This window comes from Eptesicus fuscus, chromosome 20, assembly GCF_027574615.1.
Source record: "Eptesicus fuscus isolate TK198812 chromosome 20, DD_ASM_mEF_20220401, whole genome shotgun sequence".
NCBI lineage: Eukaryota > Metazoa > Chordata > Mammalia > Chiroptera > Vespertilionidae > Eptesicus > Eptesicus fuscus.
Genome location: NC_072492.1, coordinates 19084060 through 19101823, shown reverse-complemented (window position 1 = coordinate 19101823; position 17764 = coordinate 19084060). Strand labels below are relative to the sequence as shown.

Sequence of the window (17764 nt, the reverse complement as noted above, 5' to 3'; positions counted from 1 at the left end):
CCCTTTCCCTCTGTGAAAAATCAATAAAATATATTTAAAAAAAAAAAAAACCTTTAAAAAAACCCCAAAAAACCCAGATACATTGGTTATAATTAAATCATGGTCTGGAGCCATTTGGTGTCTATAATAATTGTAGAATACAGGCACCCATTCTAGTTGGGATCTTGCCTCATGGGTATTGGACCTCTTGTAGCAGAACTGGAGTATACTCTTCCTCGGTAACAATCGAGGTCTTCTGTCCCTTCCCTCCAGACTCAAGGATGTACAGTCGATGGATGAGCTGAAAGATGTCTACAGCCATTTCCTGCTTTATTATGGTCGTGACATCCCCAAGATGCAGAATGCCGCCAAGGCCAACCGCAAGAAGCTGAAGCGTGTAAGGGAGGAGGGAGATGAGGAAGGTGAGTGCTGGGAAAGAAAACCCAGGAAACTTGATGGCCATGGCATCTCCAAGGATGTCCTTGGCTGAGTGCCCTTTGGGGCTTCTCTATGTGTGTCAGATCCTTGGGAGTGATTGGAAACTTGAGCACTAACTCCGTTTTCCCTCCCAGGTGAAGGTGAGGAGGCCGAAGATGAGGAGCAGAGGGGACCAGAGCTCAAGCAGGCTTCCCGGCGAGACATGTATACCATCTGCCAGAGTGCTGGCCTAGGTAAAAGCTAGCTCTTATGATCTGGGCCTTGAGCAAGGGAAGTTCCCTGATAGTCACTGGTGGGTATAAAGAGGACTTAAGAAACATCTGAGTGAATCACCAATCCAATTCTGAATACTTGCTCCCATGTGCCATGCTCACCCCACAGTAATGGTCCAGTCTCTCCCTAAATTCCTGAAGGAATGGGAAATTCAACACGGTTAAAGGGAGACAGCCAATCCATTCTATTTTTGGAAAGTTCTCTTATTAGTAGTCTCCGCTTTAGTTCTAAACCCAGGAGTTACATAGAAAATTTCTATTTCTTCTGCCTCATAACAACCCATCATATGTTTAAAGTCAGTTTTTTCGTTGCTCTTTGTAAGACATCCTGGTCCTGCTCACTCATGACCCCATTAAAGTCTAGTTCTGAGAATTGCTACTCTAGACGCTTAGGAGTCAAGACCCCAGCTATTGCCTTACCTCTGACTCTCCTGTTTACTTTAGATGGCCTAGCCAAAAAGTTTGGGCTTACTCCTGAGCAGTTTGGGGAAAACCTCCGGGACAGCTACCAGCGACACGAGACAGAGCAGTTTCCTGCAGAGCCCTTGGAGCTGGCCAAGGATTATGTTTGCAGGTAGGCTTGCAACAGGTGGCTGTCAGGAGGAGGGGCCTGAGGCCAAAGATACCGCATCCTGAGCTCTTCCATTTTCCCCACAGCCAGTTCCCTACACCAGAAGCTGTGCTGGAAGGTGCCCGCTACATGGTAGCCCTGCAGATTGCCCGAGAACCCCTCGTCCGGCAGGTGCTGAGGCAAACATTTCAGGAGAGAGCCAAACTAAATATAACCCCCACCAAGAAAGGTAGAAAGGTGAGCTCTGGGTAAAGGGCTTTAATCCAACGTGTGGCCCAGCTCTCTGCTTGAACTGAATTTCTTGTAGCTCAGTTGTCTGCCTGAGAACAGAGAGGCAATCTTTTCTCCCAGGATCAAGCCAGCCTATCTGCAGGCTGATGATTCCCTCTTGATGTATACAGGATGTGGATGAGGCCCACTACGCTTACTCCTTCAAGTACCTAAAGAACAAGCCTGTTAAGGAACTGAGAGATGACCAGTTCCTCAAGATATGCCTGGCTGAAGATGAAGGGCTGCTCACCATTGACATCAGCATAGATATGAAGGGGGTGGAAGGGTAAGCAAAGCTCTGGGGTAGGGGCTCTTGGGGAGGGCTTGGTGACGAGTCTTTGGGAGGAAGGGGTCCCTCAGAAACGTGAACCATAGCCCTGGCTGGGTAGCTCAATTGATTAGAGTGTCATCTCAATACACCAAGGTTGCTGGTTCTTCTATATCCAGGGCACATACAAGAAGCAATCGATGAATGCGTAAATAAGTAGAACAACAAATTGATGTTTCTTCCTTCCTCTCTCTTTCTAAAACCAATAGGGATAAAAATTAAAAGGAAAATGTGAAGCACAATTTCAGAATTGAGCAAGCCATTGTCCCTGGCTTGCTTGCAGTATTTGTGCACATTTGGGCATCACATTTTCTCCATCCCTAACACTACAGTGTTGTTTCTTCTCAGCTATGGCAATGACCAGACATATTTTGAAGAGATCAAACAGTTCTACTACCGAGATGAGTTCAGCCACCAAGTACAGGAGTGGAACCGGCAGCGCACCATGGCCATCGAGCGAGCTTTGCAGCAGTTCCTCTACGTGCAGATGGCCAAAGAACTCAAGAACAAGCTGCTGGTCGAAGCCAAAGAATATGTCATCAAGGTGAGAACTGAAACTCATGATCTTTAGTTCTATGATTTCCCCCAACTAGAGCTGAGAGTGAAAAAACCTCTTGCCCAGGCCAGTGTGGCTCAGTTGGAGCTTCGTCCTGTGCACTGGAAGGTTGTGGCTTCAATTCCCTGTCAGAGCACATGCCTGGGTTGCAAGAGCAGTCCCCAATTGGGGTGCATATGGGAGGCAGTTAATCAATGTGTCTCTTTCACATCGATGTTTCTCTCTCTCCCTTCCTCCCACCGCAAAAAGAAAAAGAAAAAGAAACCCCTTAATAGTCTTAATAGTAGCTAATGGAGAAACAATGGTGGCAGGCAGAGCATACATAAGCTGAGAGGCTTTGCATCACTGCAAGATGTCCCTGCTTGAGGAGCCTCTCTCTTCCCACCCCCCCACCCCCCCATCCAAACATTCTTTGTTTATATTGCTGTCCTCTGTATACTCTCCAGTTTCCAAAAGCAAGTGCTAGGAACATGCACAAACGAATACAACCTTTGCACATGTGTGCCTGCATCTGTTTCCTTAGCACACTTGGTGAGTTCCTGATGGCTATAGTGTCTGGTGTGTCTCCTCCCCAGGCTTGTAGTCGAAAGCTCTACAACTGGTTGAGGGTGGCACCCTACCGGCCAGATCAACAGGTAGAGGAAGACGATGACTTTATGGAAGAGAACCAAGGAAAGGGCATCCGAGTCCTAGGCATTGCTTTCTCCTCTGCCAGGTAACTGCCTATTCCTGCACATCTGCCATCACCCTTACCTGTGTTCCTAATCTTATTCTTCTTTTATTCATATCCTCATATTGCTGATTATCACTCTGTTCTTTTTTCTGTCTGGCTGGCAGAGATCACCCTGTGTTCTGTGCCTTGGTCAATGGTGAAGGAGAAGTGACGGACTTTCTCCGGCTGCCCCATTTTACCAAACGGCGGACTGCATGGAGAGAGGAAGAACGGGAAAGAAAGGCAAGTGGCTGGAGCAGGTTACCAAGTTTATATCTTGGGCACATCTTATAATTCAGTGGGGATAAGGGTTTATGGTCTAAGCAACATCTCATGCAAGACCCTGATTATCTCTGACCTGGTCGCTTACCCCTCAAGTCCTAGGATAAGTCTCACTTCCATAGGCAGTAGATGGCACTCAAGTTCTGGTGTATAATTTACTTCTGGCTTGAGGCCAGTTGCTAAGCCTTGTGTGCTTGGGAGCTGCCCTTACTGCCTCTGTTCTTACAGCATCTGGGTCAGCCTGTTCCAGGAGCTGAAAGCCACTGAGGCATTAGGCCAACCTTTTCCCTGCTTCAGTCTTTCAGGGTCTGTTTTTCTAAGGAAAAGAATTTGAATTCATCTCGTGTGTGCTTCTGATTTTTTTTAACCTAATGGGATCTTTCAATTTTGTTTAGAGTGCCCATTCTAAAAATTTAATTTTAAAAAATATATGTTTTTTTATTGATTTCAGAGAGGAAGGAAGAGGGAGAGAGAGATAGAAACATCCATGATGAGAGAGAATCATGGATTGGCTGCCTCCTGCAAGTCCCCCACTGAGGATCTATCCCGCAACCCAGGCATGTGCCCTTGACCAGAATCGAACTTGGGACTTTTCAGTTCGCAGGCTGACACTCTATCTACTGAGCCAAAGTGCCCAGGGCCTAAAAATTAATTTTTAACAAACAACTAAAAAAAGAAATAAAACTCTTGCAGTGGCCCCAACCAGTTTGGCTCAGTGGATAGAGCGTCGGCCTGTGGACTGAGAGGTCCCATGTTCGATTCCGGTCAAGGGCATGTACCTTGGTTGCGGGCATATCCCCAGCAGGAGGTGTGCAGGAGGCAGCTGATCGATGTTTCTCTCTCACCGATGTTTCTAACTTTCCCTCTCCCTTCCTCTCTGTAAAAAATCAATAAAATATATATTTTTTAAAACTCTTGCAGTGGAGGTGAGAATAGTCCTCTGACTGCCAGGTAGTGGTTTATGTTAAGGCAAAGTAAACTATTTTCAGTTAACCACGACCCAAGTATAAGCCATAGTATAATAACCTTAGAAACTATTAACAGACATATAATACTAGAGGCCCAGTGCACAAAATTCATGCACGGGTGAGGTCCCTAGCCCTGGCCGGTGATCGAAGTGCAAGCATCTGGTGTGGAAGGGAAGGTCCCAGCTGACCTCTGGGCCCTGGGCAGCACCTGGGCCCCCAGGCCCCCGCACGTCCTGCTCTGCCTGAGTCATCAGGCCCCCGCCTGGCTCCCTGAGCGCCTGGGAGCTGGGTGGCAGCCCTGCCCCCGGCCACCACAGCTGGTCGCCCCACTTGCACCTGCCTTGGCCTGGTGCTGCCCGCTCATCTGCTCCACCATCCCGCTGAGGTTCCGTTCTCATTGGGGCCCATTCCATACCTGCCATGTTCTGTGCCGCCCCCTGGTGGTCAGCGCACATCATAGCGAGCGTTCGAACTCCCTATCAAACTCCCAGTTGAGGGGACAATTTGCATATTAGACTTTTATTATATAGGATTCCAACCAGAGATCCTATAATCCCCTTGTTTTGTGTCCCATTTAGACACGTGTGATATATCATTATTCTCTGGTCTTGTAAGGTGCTGAGCTACTTATGGAGAGAGAAGTTCCTAAAATCTCCCCATCTTCAGAGCCATTCAACTCCAATTTTCTTTCAATCCAGGCTCAAGACATTGAAACCCTGAAGAAATTTCTTCTGAACAAAAAGCCTCATGTGGTGACAGTTGCAGGAGAAAATAGGTAGGAGGGCACCAGATGACCGGGCTAGGACTGATTTAATGCCACTCATCTTTTATTGTTGAATCTGGCATGTGCCTGTGTAGATCCTTGATAATACCCCCACCAAAAGGGGATATCCCTGGGAATATTGTACTACTTTGTCTCCAGAGCTCTCTCCCCCACCCCTTCCCCATATCCCAGCCATGAGACTATGCATCCATGAGAAATTGTACAGAAATAGCCCTGATCAACACCTCTTATCTCTCCAGGGATGCCCAGATGTTGATTGAGGATGTGAAGCGCATTGTGCATGAGCTGGACCAGGGCCAACAGCTTTCCTCTATTGGGGTGGAGCTGGTTGACAACGAGTTGGCCATTCTCTATATGAACAGCAAGAAATCAGAGGTAATGCTGGAGCCCTACCCTTAGGACCAGAACAGCCAAGAGCTGTCGATCCCAGTGAGATTTAATATGGAAGCAAAGGTTACAGGGCACTTAATCCATGAGAGGCATTCCATTCAGTCCTGTTTCAGACTGGGAACTTCAGAGATTAAATGGGTCCCAAAAAAGCAGTCCCAAAGGAAAGAAGAAAGTGACTTAGAGTCAGATCAGTTTTGATTTTTCTATTACTGTTGGCACTAAGGGCACCATATGGCCTTGCTGACCTTTGTTTGACTCTAGGCAGAGTTCCGGGATTATCCTCCAGTGCTGAGACAAGCCGTCTCCCTGGCCCGGCGCATCCAGGACCCTCTGATTGAATTTGCCCAGGTGTGCAGCTCTGATGAAGACATCCTGTGTCTCAAGTTTCACCCTTTGCAGGTGAGTAGGATTTGCCAGGCAGGCGTGGGTGGGAAGAATTGCACAGTAACCTTATCCCTGCCTGCTGTATATCAACAGGAGCATGTGGTGAAAGAGGAGCTGCTCAACGCCTTGTACTGTGAATTTATCAACCGAGTCAATGAGGTTGGGGTCGATGTTAATCGTGCCATTGCCCACCCATATAGCCAGGCCTTAATCCAGTATGTGTGTGGCCTGGGACCTCGAAAAGGAACTCATCTTCTGAAGGTAGGATTGAGTTGAATCAGAAAATAGGAGAAGTTTCCATATCCTTGAGCCTTTATACTTTATACTTGCCAGTATGATTTGACAAGAAGACCAAGTTCAGAGAGGTAAAGGAACTTGCCCAGAGTCATCCAGCTAGTGAGAGTCAGAGTCAGACTTCAGACTATGGTGGCCACAGCTATGCTCTTCACTACTTTACTATAGTGGCTCATGGGAAAAATAGCCATAAACCATGATTGAAAATAGTTGGAAGAAGGTGAGAGAGTACTAGACACAAATATCAGGATAATGGGGTTTTTCCCAATGGGAAGAAAAAGGATTTCAATCAGACGTATGCAGGGAGATTCAAAAGTATTGGTAATAATTTTTTTTAAGGTGAGTGATGGGTACTTGAATATATGTTATCATTAACTTTTTTTTTTTTATATCCTCACCTGAGGATATTTTTCCATTGATTTTTAGAGAGAGTGGAAGAGAGAGCAAAAGACAGAAATATCAATGTGAGAGAAACATATTGAATGGTTGCCTCCTGCACACCCCCAACTAGAGCCCCAGGCTAGGGAGGAGCCTGCAGTTGAGGTAGGTGCCCTTGACAGGAATTAAACCCAGGACCCTTTGGTTTGCAGGCCGATGCTCTATCCACTGAGCCAAACTGGCTAGGGCTATCATTAACTTTTAAGCCATACATTATAACATAGTTCATTAAAATAATTTTTTAGTGTGCTATCCCTCCCAGGAGCATGCCCACACCTTTCTTCCCTCTGAGGTGTGCATCTCCTAAACTCTAAAGGTCTCCACACCACTCAACCAGGAAGTAATGGGCAGTGGCAGCTCGTCCCAGGCTAACCTCTGAACCTGTCTCCAAGACCCCCTTTTCTCTGCCTTTCCAGTTAACCAAAACAGCCCAGCCTAGGCTCTCTCCTGTTGCTGCTTTTGTCCTAAGCCCTTCCTTGGTTCAGTTCCCAGCTTTAATAAATGCACTCTCACGCCCTAACTGGTTTGGCTCAGTGGATATAGAGCTTCAGCCTGTGGACTGAAAGGTCCCAGGTTCAATTCCAGTCAAGGGCATGTACCTTGGTTTTGGGCACATCTCCTGTGGGAGGTGTGCAGGAGGCAGCTGATTGATGTTTCGCTCCCATCGCTATTTCTAACTCTATCCCTCTCCTTTCTCTCTGTAAAAAATAAATAAAATATATTTAAAATAAATAAATAAATAAATGCACTCTCACAATAAAAAATAAGTAAGTAAGATAAATTTTTAGTAGCAGTCTGGTATAGTGCTCATTTAGATAGTGGGCTAAGGGACAGAATTCCTACCAGGAGCGTTTCCCAGAAACCTGAAAGCAGGCTGGGAGGTGGGGCCTGCCCACTGCTCTGGCTCACTCCAGACCTCTTCCCTAGATCCTGAAGCAGAACAACACCAGGCTTGAGAGCCGGACCCAGCTGGTTACCATGTGCCACATGGGTCCTAAAGTCTTCATGAATTGTGCTGGCTTCCTGAAGATCGACACAGCCTCCCTGGGGGACAGGTGATGCCCTCTGCCTGGATAAACCAGGAGGAAATCCCTTGGGTTTTGTTTGGGGACTGGAGGGGATTAGGGCTGCCAAAGGGCCACCAGCCTATTTAAATTAGGAAATGTTTTAAAGGTGAGGAACCTTTATTCAATCAAGAGCTTCTGACCTATGGAAAAGATCAGTTCAATTACGTGAAGCTTTTTTGTGAGAGAAACATAAGAACCAACTTAGTTTATAAATTAAGAACGGAAAACATAAGATTTTATTCATTAAACAAATTGTTGTTGCTGTGGTGTGTTGTGGCTTGTAAGGGTGGGAATAGCAGGAGCAATGGAAAAGGAGTGGGGATATGAGGAAGTAAGGAAGGGGGGAAGTGATTCAGTATGTTTTGAGATGATGTTATTGAGAGAAAGTTCTATTCGCTTGGACTTTGGACTTCACTATTGACCTCTTCCTCTCCAGAAGTTATCAACTCAGTCTTTGGAGGATCTTTTCCACGGGCACATAGCTCCTCATTCAGTAATGGAAATCAGTGGGGAAATAGGCTCAAGTTCTAAAACTTCATTTTCCACCCAGCTTTGCTGTAACACTCCACGAATAACATAGGTCCATGTGAGTGCACGGGCAAGACCAGCCTGGGAAGGCTTTATGGGGGAAAATAGCTATCAGCAAATTCTCAAAGGGCTTTTCCCCCTTTTTGCTTTATCTTATTAAGAGACTTACATAAGTTCATTATATAAAATTCAACGTATAGAACTTTATGCAGAAAGTGGAAGTCCCCCATAATCCCACCCCCCAGAGATAACTACTATAACAATTGATGTATACTGCAACTTTTCTAAATTTTATTTTTGCTATGCATTTACTAACTACCCATTTACTGCAAAAATGGGATCATTTGGTTCATAGTGTTTTGCAGTGCATTTTCACATATCAATATATCATGGCCATTTTTCCATGTCAGCACACATAGATCTACCTCATTCTTTTTAATGGCTGTATAGTATTCCATTGTATGGAGGTACCCTAATTTATTTACCAGTTCCCTATTGGTGGACATTTAGACTGTTATTAGAAGCTTCTTGTTTTATATCCTGTCCCTTTTCTGCCTTTCCTTCAGTACTGACTCATATATTGAAGTCCTTGATGGTTCTCGAGTCCATCCTGAGACCTATGAGTGGGCCAGGAAGATGGCAGTGGATGCTCTGGAATATGATGAATCAGCTGAAGATGCCAATCCTGCAGGAGCCCTTGAAGAGATCTTGGAAAACCCAGAGCGACTCAAGGACCTGGACCTGGATGCCTTTGCAGAAGAACTGGAGAGGCAGGTGGGTAACAGTGGAGAAAGCCTGGCATAAAAGCCATCCCAAGTGGCATGGTTGGGAGGACTTGGGCAGCAAGTCTCCAGAGAAATCCCCAATACTATGGGTGTGAGAAACTTGATTTTCTCTTCTCCCTCCCCATGCCGTACTGGGTTTCTCAAAGAAGTTTTCAGTCTACTTGTTAAGGAGCCAAGGCCACTACACTCATTGTGGGGGTGAGGGGGAGCTTGCAGGGATTCAGTAATAGAGTTTCTTCCTAGGCCCTCCTCCTTGCCAACAGTGCAGCTTCATGTTTATCTCACACATTGGGGTGCTGTGAAGCCTTTTTATCATAGACCAGTGTTCCATGGGAATTGAAAACCTTTAGTTAATCTTAGGGGAAAGAGAAGCCCTGACAGGAACCACCTGGCCTACTCCTTTCATTGAAAGACTCAGGCTCAGGTTGGGGAACAGGTGCAAGGCTCTTCTTGATAATGGGCTTCTTCCCTAGGGATATGGTGATAAACACATCACCCTGTACGACATCCGGGCAGAGCTGAGCTGTCGGTATAAGGACCTCCGGACAGCCTACCGCTCTCCCAACACAGAGGAAATCTTCAATATGTTAACCAAAGAAACACCAGAGACCTTCTACATTGGTAAATTCTGGATCTGTTTTTAGGTGGAGGAGGATACGTAGGGGTGAGGAATACGTGCTTACGGTACACATGTAAATCAAGCAATGATTCCAACTTTCACTGTACCAGGGGAGCTTTTAGAAAGATTATAGAGCCCTATCCTGGCCAGTGCAGCTCAGTTGGTTGAGCATTATCCTATGCACTAAACCAGGGGTCCTCAAACTTTTTAAACGGGGCCAGTTCACTGTCCCTCAGACCGTTGGAGGGCCGGACTATAGTTTAAAAAAAAAACAAACTATGAACAAATTCCTATGCACACTGCTAAGTCGGCTGCTAAGCAGGACAGGCAGCGGTGGCAAAAACACCCGGCGGGCCGGATAAATGTCCCCAGCGGGCCGCATGTGGCCTGCGGGCCGTAGTTTGAGGACCCCTGCACTAAACAGTCACCAGTTCATTCCCATTCAAGGCATGTGCCTGGGTTGTGGGCTCAATCCCATTAGGGGGTGTGCAGGAGGCAGCTGATCGATGTTTCCCTCCCCTTCCTCTCTAAAAGAAATATTTTTTAAAAATCAATAAACACATTTAAAAAAAAAGATTATAGAGCACTAGACTGGAAGTCAAAGCTGAGTTCAAGATCACATTATGGCAGTGATGAGCAACCTTTTGAGCTTGGGGTGTCAAACTTTGCCAAAAAACTGAGCATAACTCGGGTAGTGTGTCACTTTGAGGAAAAAACATTTCGCAAATGTTTCATCCTCAGGAGCAGCAAATGTTTTATCCTCGGCAAGCGGCCGCCTCAGCGGCCGCGTGTCATCAGAAATGGCTACACGTGTCAGTGTTGACACGCGTGTCATAGGTTCGCCATCACTGCATTATGGTGTGGTTTTTTTTTAATATATTTTATTGATTTTTTTGCAGAGAGGAAGGGAAAGGGAGAGAGAGTTAGAAACATCGATGAGAGAGAAACATCCATCAGCTGCCTCCTGCACACCCCCTGCTGGGGATGTGCCCACAACCAAGGTACATGCCCTTGACCAGAATTGAACCTGGGACCCTTGAGTCCGCAGGCTGACGCTCCATCCACTGAGCCAAATCAGTTAGGGCGATCACATTATGTTTTTAACTTGCTGTAGAATCTTTATGAATTCACTTTTAAAAGCCTGATTTTCTCATGTCATCAAATCAAGGGAAGACCTTCCTTTTCAAAGATGCAAGAGAAATCAGTTCAAATGCTATAAGACAAGTGTTCTGTCATTAAAAGATGGTGGGAAGAAGTTGCCTCTCCAGTTCTCTCAACCTGCGCTCCCTGTTCTTCCCTTCCCTGTTCTCACCCCTTCCTCCAGGAAAGCTCATCATCTGCAACGTCACTGGCATTGCCCACAGGCGTCCACAGGGTGAGAGCTACGACCAGGCAATCCGAAATGATGAGACAGGGCTATGGCAGTGCCCCTTCTGTCAGCAGGACAATTTCCCTGAACTAAGTGAGGTATGTGCTGCAGTGTTACCATGGTCACTAAATTTCCTTGAGTTGATGGTCTTAGTGCCCTCAAGAGGAATAGGAAAGCGGGAGTGTTTAGATAATGCTTTACCAAATGAATACACGGAGAAGGAAGAGGACTGGAACATATACAGGTCTAACATGATGTCTCTAGTCAGAAATTATCTATATGCTTTTTTCTACTCTGGCTCAGCCCTTAATCTTTGTTTCCCATTCTCTGGGCATCTAGCTCAACCAGATTAGAGATATGAGGACATGCATTTCTTACCTGCAGGGTAGGCACAGTGTCCCTATGCTAGTTAGAGACTCCCTTTCATTTTTTTGTTCTCCAAACACATTTTTAATTTTTCCCACATTCTTCTAGACATCATCTGCCTTTCTCATGGTTAGAACTCATTAGAGCCGCCCTGAAAGCTTTTTCTGGGTCTTCAAATGTTAGGCAGACTGTAAAAGACCATTTCTCTGCTTTACCCAATAAAGAAGCTGTTGGGATTTGTCCAGAATGTATAGAAAGCCAAGGGGCAACTGGTTCACTGAAATGAGTTCTGAGGAGACTGACATTGATGTTTCTTATGCCCACGAGGTAGAACAAAATGGGAGGGAGGGCCTCCGTTTCAGCTAGAAGAATGTATAGGTTAGGTTAACATAAAAGATTGACCTGATGGCCAGTGGTGCCAAACATGAGTTATGAGTCAAATAACATTGGGGAATTTCACATTTTATGTTGGTAGGAGTGGCTAACTCATTGTGTTTTCAGACCACGATACCAGGTGTCAGTGGGAAAATAAATTATAACACCCTTGGCAGCTCTTTTCTGAATGTGTCATCTCCAGAATCTTAATGATCAGGCTTCTCTCCCGATGCCCTCTTTAGGTCTGGAACCACTTCGACAGCGGCTCATGCCCAGGCCAGGCTATTGGTGTCAAAACACGGCTAGACAATGGTGTAACCGGCTTCATCCCCACCAAATTCCTCAGTGACAAAGTGGTAAAGCGGCCAGAGGAGCGAGTGAAGGTAGATGAATGACTAGGCTAAGGCGTCAGTTTTCAGCTGCCTAAATTGGGCTCTCGTTAACATTGGGCTGTCCGCACCAGAAGTTAGGCTCTGTTCCCAGTGGCTGCTGGTAGGGGGAGAATTTCAGGGGGATTTATAACTAGCTGAAAGAAGCCAGGGCAAGAAGTATTTGAGTGCTTTTGTTCACTGCCTTGTGAAACTGCAAGTTGCCAGCCCTTTGGGAGAGGGCTCTCTCTTCCTGTGTGGGAAGCTGTGATTTAGTCCAAGGGGCAGGAAGCAGGGCCCAGCATTAAAAGCTGGGAAACACAAAGCCAAGTTTCCTTTCGGTTCTAGTATTCTCCTGCCATTAATTATGTGTATACACACTAGGCACCAGCGCTTGACTTTTACATAGGTTGTCTCTAATCTCACCGCCTTATGGGGAAGGAAATAGTACCTCTCTTTTCAGAGAAATTCTGGTGCCTTTTCCAGGATTACTCAGTTTGTAACATGGCTGGTCCTGGATCTGCCAATTCTCTGGTTCTAAGAGTTGTGAACCCGAGAACTGTAGACTTGGGAAGGCTGGGCAACGACTCTGTTCCTGATAAATGAAGCTAGGGAGATTTTCAAAAGGAGAGCTGTGCAGAGTGATTGGCTTTTGCCACTGTTTAGACCAGTGGTCGGCAAACTCATTAGTCAACAGAGCCAAATATCAACAGTACAACGATTGAAATTTCTTTTGAGAGCCAAATTTTTTAAACTTAAACTTCTTCTAACGCCACTTCTTCAAAATAGACTCGCCCAGGCCGTGGTATTTTGTGGAAGAGCCACACTCAAGGGGCCAAAGAGCCGCATGTGGCTCGCTTGCCGTAGTTTGCCGACCACGGGTTTAGACAGATGGGTTCAATCAAGTCAAGGGTAAAGTATAAAAACCAGCTCTTATTTTCCTTCTCCTCCAAAAAGGGCAGCCAGACTTTGACTACCTCCTAGGAGCAGTAACTAGGCAACTTTATGGGAGAAGGGAATAGTGCCAGTAACAGGCTAGACCCTAGTAGACTCCAGGTGGTTTTCCTGCCTAGAGTAGGAGGCATCTACAAGACACAGCCAGTAGTCTGCAGATCACACTCAACCCTGAACTCATCTGCTATTCAGTAGGTGGCTGGCTTTGGGCAAGTCATTTCATCTTTCTGCCTGGACTTTGATTTGTAAAATAGGGCATTGGGCTAGATCATCTTTGTCCCTTCCAGCTCAAATGTTCTGTGGATCTAGGTGGGAATGACTGTTCACTGCCGCATCATGAAGATTGACATCGAGAAGTTTAGTGCAGACCTGACCTGCCGCACCTCAGACCTCATGGACAGGAACAACGAGTGGAAACTGCCCAAGGATACCTACTATGACTTCGATGCTGAAGCAGCAGACCACAAGCAGGAGGAGGACATGAAGCGGAAACAACAACGGACCAGTGAGTGCCCACTACCACGCCTGTGCACCCAGGTCTTGGCACCTCTCTCTTCAGGATGCACGTGCTAATGGAAGTTCCCTTGCTCAGCCTCCCGATGGGAGTGAGTGCTCAGCTTGGAGGTGCTGAGGCCCAGAGGCATCAAAAGGGAGTCATTGGCAGGGCTGGAAACCAGGGTCTTCTTGGGTCACATTTTCTTTGCTAATGCATGTGACTCCTGTCAGTACCATAGGAACCCGGGTGAACACATCTTTACATCAGAAAGTGCAGGCCCAGAGAGGGTGAAAGAGTCTCAGAATTTAATAGGGGGCCAGAAATTAAGCCATGGTTTGTCACAATGCTGTTGGTCCCCAGTTCCATCACCTGATCTATACTTCTTTCTTGCCCTCTTCAGCATATATCAAGCGGGTAATTGCACATCCATCCTTCCATAATATAAATTTCAAACAAGCAGAAAAGATGATGGAGACCATGGACCAGGGAGATGTCATCATCCGACCAAGCAGCAAGGGTGAAAATCACCTGACAGTGACCTGGAAGGTCAGTGACGGCATCTACCAGCATGTGGATGTGCGGGAAGAGGGCAAGGAAAATGCCTTCAGCCTGGGAGCCACCCTGTGGATCAACAGTGAGGTGAGAGCCAGCCCCCACTCACTTCCCATCCCCACGCCTGCTTCAGAAACAAGCCATTTCTGGCCACTTCACCTAACACTGATAACTTGTATGCACTACATGCATGTATTTTAGCTACACAGAACACCAAATAGGAGGTTGGTTGTGAAATGAGTCGTTTGATAATAATTTTGTATATTTGCCCCTTTGTCCCTGTCCTCCAAATTTTAAAATAGACTACCTAAAGCCCGGCCGACATGGCTCAAGGGTTGTGTTGACCTATGAATCAGGAGGTCACTGTTCCATTCCCGGTCAGGGCACATGCCAGCATTTCAGGCTCAGTCCCTAGTGTGGGGCATGCAGGAGGCAGCTGATCAGTGATTCTCTCTCATCATTGATATTTCTATTTCTCTACCTTCCTTTCTGAAATCAGTAAAAATATGTTTTAAAAATAATAATAAAGTAAAATAGACTACCTAAAGAGAGCCAGTGGAAGAAGAGGAGAAAATACATGCAGGCACATGCACGTGCGCACACATCAAATTTCTCTGTCCTTTTTTCAATGGGGTGAAATTTCATGAAGTTCTCTGTTGTTCCCAAGCACGAGGGAGAATCAAAGCTTAAATGATTTTGTGCCTTGTAAGCCTTAAATTTGAGCACAACTCAAACAGGTGGATAAATTGAAGAGGCTTTGCAATGGAGTGAGGCTACAGCAGGACTGGGAAGTTCACCCCCTCCCAGGAGTTTTATTCTGAGTAGATTTGATGAAGGGCCAGGCGTCTCAGATCTAGATATGATACGTGGGCCTTTACCTTCTTCCCACAGGAATTTGAAGACTTGGATGAGATTGTTGCCCGCTACGTCCAGCCCATGGCATCCTTTGCCCGGGACCTTCTGAACCACAAGTATTATCAGGACTGCAGCGGTGGGGACCGTAAGGTGAGCCCAGGGCCCCTTGAGGGAAGACATCACCCAGTCACTTAAGAATGTATGATTTCCCTTCAGTGTAGGGGTCCCTCAGCTGGTGAAGGAGGTGTACATGTATGCGCCAGACATTGTCTACCAAGCATGCTGTTATCCCAACCTCTCCCCCTCATTCTACCCCCAGAAATTAGAGGAGCTGCTCATCAAAACTAAGAAGGAGAAGCCCACCTTCATCCCTTATTTCATCTGTGCCTGCAAGGAACTGCCCGGCAAGTTCCTACTGGGATACCAGCCCCGGGGTAAACCCAGGTGAGCACTGGTGCTGAGAAGGTGCTGCCGCTGGGGTCCACAGACAGGCTAGAGGGGAGAGAGAGGCCCTGGAGTACTCTCTCTGGTTCTGCCTAACTGCCTTTTATCTGTTTAGAATAGAGGCGGAGGTTGGAGGTGGGGTAAGAGAATGATGATTTAGAGACAAAAGGCAAAGATTCACTAAGAAAAATGCTTTTCTCAACCCTTTGCCTCTTCTCCCCTTCCCAGTGAGTGATGGAAATCATCAGATGCTCCATCCACCTGGCTATCAAAGATGGGGCCAGCACACTGGTCTCTCCCTTTCACTGTCTGCTTCACCCTAGCCAGGGCTTCTGTATCCCGTGACTTGCTGTTGCTATAGTGTGCTGACTTCTCCCCACACAGAAGGGGTAGGTCAGGAGAGCATCTCTTCTCCCTACCTTTGACCTGCTCTGCTTCCTTTTTGTCTGACCAACAGGCTGGCCTTCCTAGGTATTCTTTAATCTGGGACTCTCTAGTGCTCATACCAGCCTTCCCTACTCCCCCATCCTCCCTTTGGCCCTTAGCCAAGGCCTGTGCATTTCTGCCCTAATCCCTATGCCTGCACGTGACGCACAGCACAGGCAATATTAGTAAGGGACTCAGCGGCCAGATGACAAGAAGCTCTGGACTCTGGACCCTGCATCGTCTTGGGCACAACTGAAATATCTCGCTCATTTCCGAGAAGCCTTTTCTGACTTATCATCATGTTTTCAGAGGTTCACAGCCAGGGATCTTTGGGGTTGGAAACTGTCCCATGAGAAACAGTTGAGCAAACAGGACCTTTAACCAGGAGCAGAGGCAATGTGATAACTTCTTGTGGAAAAGGGCACAGACTCCTTGCGTTGCCGAAGGAACACTTGAGTAGATGATTTAGAAAACATGTTTCAGTTTAATATAAATGAGAACTTGGTCATACTTAGCATTGTCTGTAGACAGCTGTCATTTTTTGAGCACACGTCTATTTTAGGTGTTGTGTGGTAAGTGCTTTATATGCACTGTCTCATTTATTCTTCCCTCCCACCCTATGGGTTTAAATGCTGTTATACTCATTTTATACATGAAGCTGAGATTTGTATTTAGTAACTTCGGACAGTCATTTAGGTGATGAGTGGCAGAGACAAACTGGAACTAGAACTGGGTATGAGCCAGAGCCCAGCCTCTTATCCACGCTCTGGTCTGCAGTGTTGAATAAAGGCAGACTAACCACCTTCCAGAAGCACTTCCGGATTCCAGTTCATGGGGAGTTGTGTTTTGCTGACCTGGGAGACCTTTTCCAACCCTGACTGTGGCTTCAGTTTCACCCTGACCTGCAGGGTGCTGCCATCACACGGTGGCCAAGGATGGTGGCCCAGCCCCCGAAGTCTTCCTCTGGCAGCATGTATGTAGCACACCAGGGACTACTGACTCCTGGCCTTGACTGTACTCTGCTCTGCACACCTCCCCTCCCCAAAGTCAGGGTCAGGGACCGGCTCTTTCATCTCTTCTTTCCCCTAGCACCCAGTGTGACTACTTCACGTGGTGGAGATCTGTTCTGGCCGCTTTCTCACGGCTGGCCCCAAGTGGTATCTGATGCATATTTCCTTCCAAAATCCCAGGATAGAGTATGTAACGGTGACTCCAGAAGGATTCCGGTACCGGGGCCAAATCTTCCCAACTGTGAATGGACTTTTCAGATGGTTTAAGGATCATTACCAGGATCCTGTACCGGGTGAGTTGTGCTCTCTGACTTCAGGGCTGTGGCTGGAAGGATACCTTGGCTCTGAATCAGGGTATCACTAACTAGCCTTCTGTGAAAGGGGGTGAGGTACAGCTGTCACTGTAGCTCTGTTTCTACTCCAACCTCTTAGCATCAGGAAGTTCTTCCATCCACTTTGCCTATGTAACTTAATTTTTCTCAGTACCTCCTTCAGTTCCCTGAATTATGAAACCAGAAACATAACTGACTCTGCCTCTTTCCGGTAGGAATCACTCCCAGTAGCAGCAGCAGGACCCGGACACCTGCTTCTATCAATGCTACCCCAGCGAACCTCAACCTTGCCGGTAAGGAGCTCCCGCCTAGGACTGTGACTCAGAGGGATGAAGCTAGAACTTTCACCTCTAATGTGCCCTCTTCCACCTCCTTGTGCTTACAGATCTGACACGGGCTGTGAATGCCTTGCCCCAGAACATGACCTCACAGATGTTCAGTGCCATTGCTGCTGTGACAGGCCAAGGACAGAACCCTAATGCCACACCAGCCCAGTGGGCCTCCAGCCAGTATGGCTATGGTGGCAGTGGAGGGGGCAGTAGCGCTTACCAC

The 17764-nt window shown here is 46.9% G+C and overlaps 1 protein-coding gene across 2 annotated transcripts in view; it reads left to right on the top strand.

Moving 5' to 3' along the window:
- Positions 1 to 17764, top strand: part of SUPT6H (SPT6 homolog, histone chaperone and transcription elongation factor) — a 33421-nt gene that overhangs the window by 13975 nt on the left and 1682 nt on the right. For both annotated transcript variants that reach the window (XM_028154895.2, XM_054708969.1), the window contains 24 exons: positions 253 to 401; positions 552 to 650; positions 1134 to 1263; positions 1347 to 1497; positions 1662 to 1816; positions 2207 to 2402; positions 2990 to 3129; positions 3252 to 3369; positions 5075 to 5151; positions 5400 to 5535; positions 5812 to 5949; positions 6028 to 6195; positions 7594 to 7721; positions 8828 to 9035; positions 9520 to 9667; positions 10990 to 11132; positions 12018 to 12158; positions 13407 to 13602; positions 13994 to 14232; positions 15037 to 15150; positions 15320 to 15444; positions 17061 to 17173; positions 17428 to 17505; positions 17598 to 17764. In XM_028154895.2, the coding sequence (XP_028010696.1) occupies positions 253 to 401; positions 552 to 650; positions 1134 to 1263; positions 1347 to 1497; positions 1662 to 1816; positions 2207 to 2402; positions 2990 to 3129; positions 3252 to 3369; positions 5075 to 5151; positions 5400 to 5535; positions 5812 to 5949; positions 6028 to 6195; positions 7594 to 7721; positions 8828 to 9035; positions 9520 to 9667; positions 10990 to 11132; positions 12018 to 12158; positions 13407 to 13602; positions 13994 to 14232; positions 15037 to 15150; positions 15320 to 15444; positions 17061 to 17173; positions 17428 to 17505; positions 17598 to 17764 (3457 nt within the window). The remainder of the gene's footprint in view (positions 1 to 252; positions 402 to 551; positions 651 to 1133; positions 1264 to 1346; positions 1498 to 1661; positions 1817 to 2206; positions 2403 to 2989; positions 3130 to 3251; positions 3370 to 5074; positions 5152 to 5399; positions 5536 to 5811; positions 5950 to 6027; positions 6196 to 7593; positions 7722 to 8827; positions 9036 to 9519; positions 9668 to 10989; positions 11133 to 12017; positions 12159 to 13406; positions 13603 to 13993; positions 14233 to 15036; positions 15151 to 15319; positions 15445 to 17060; positions 17174 to 17427; positions 17506 to 17597) is intronic.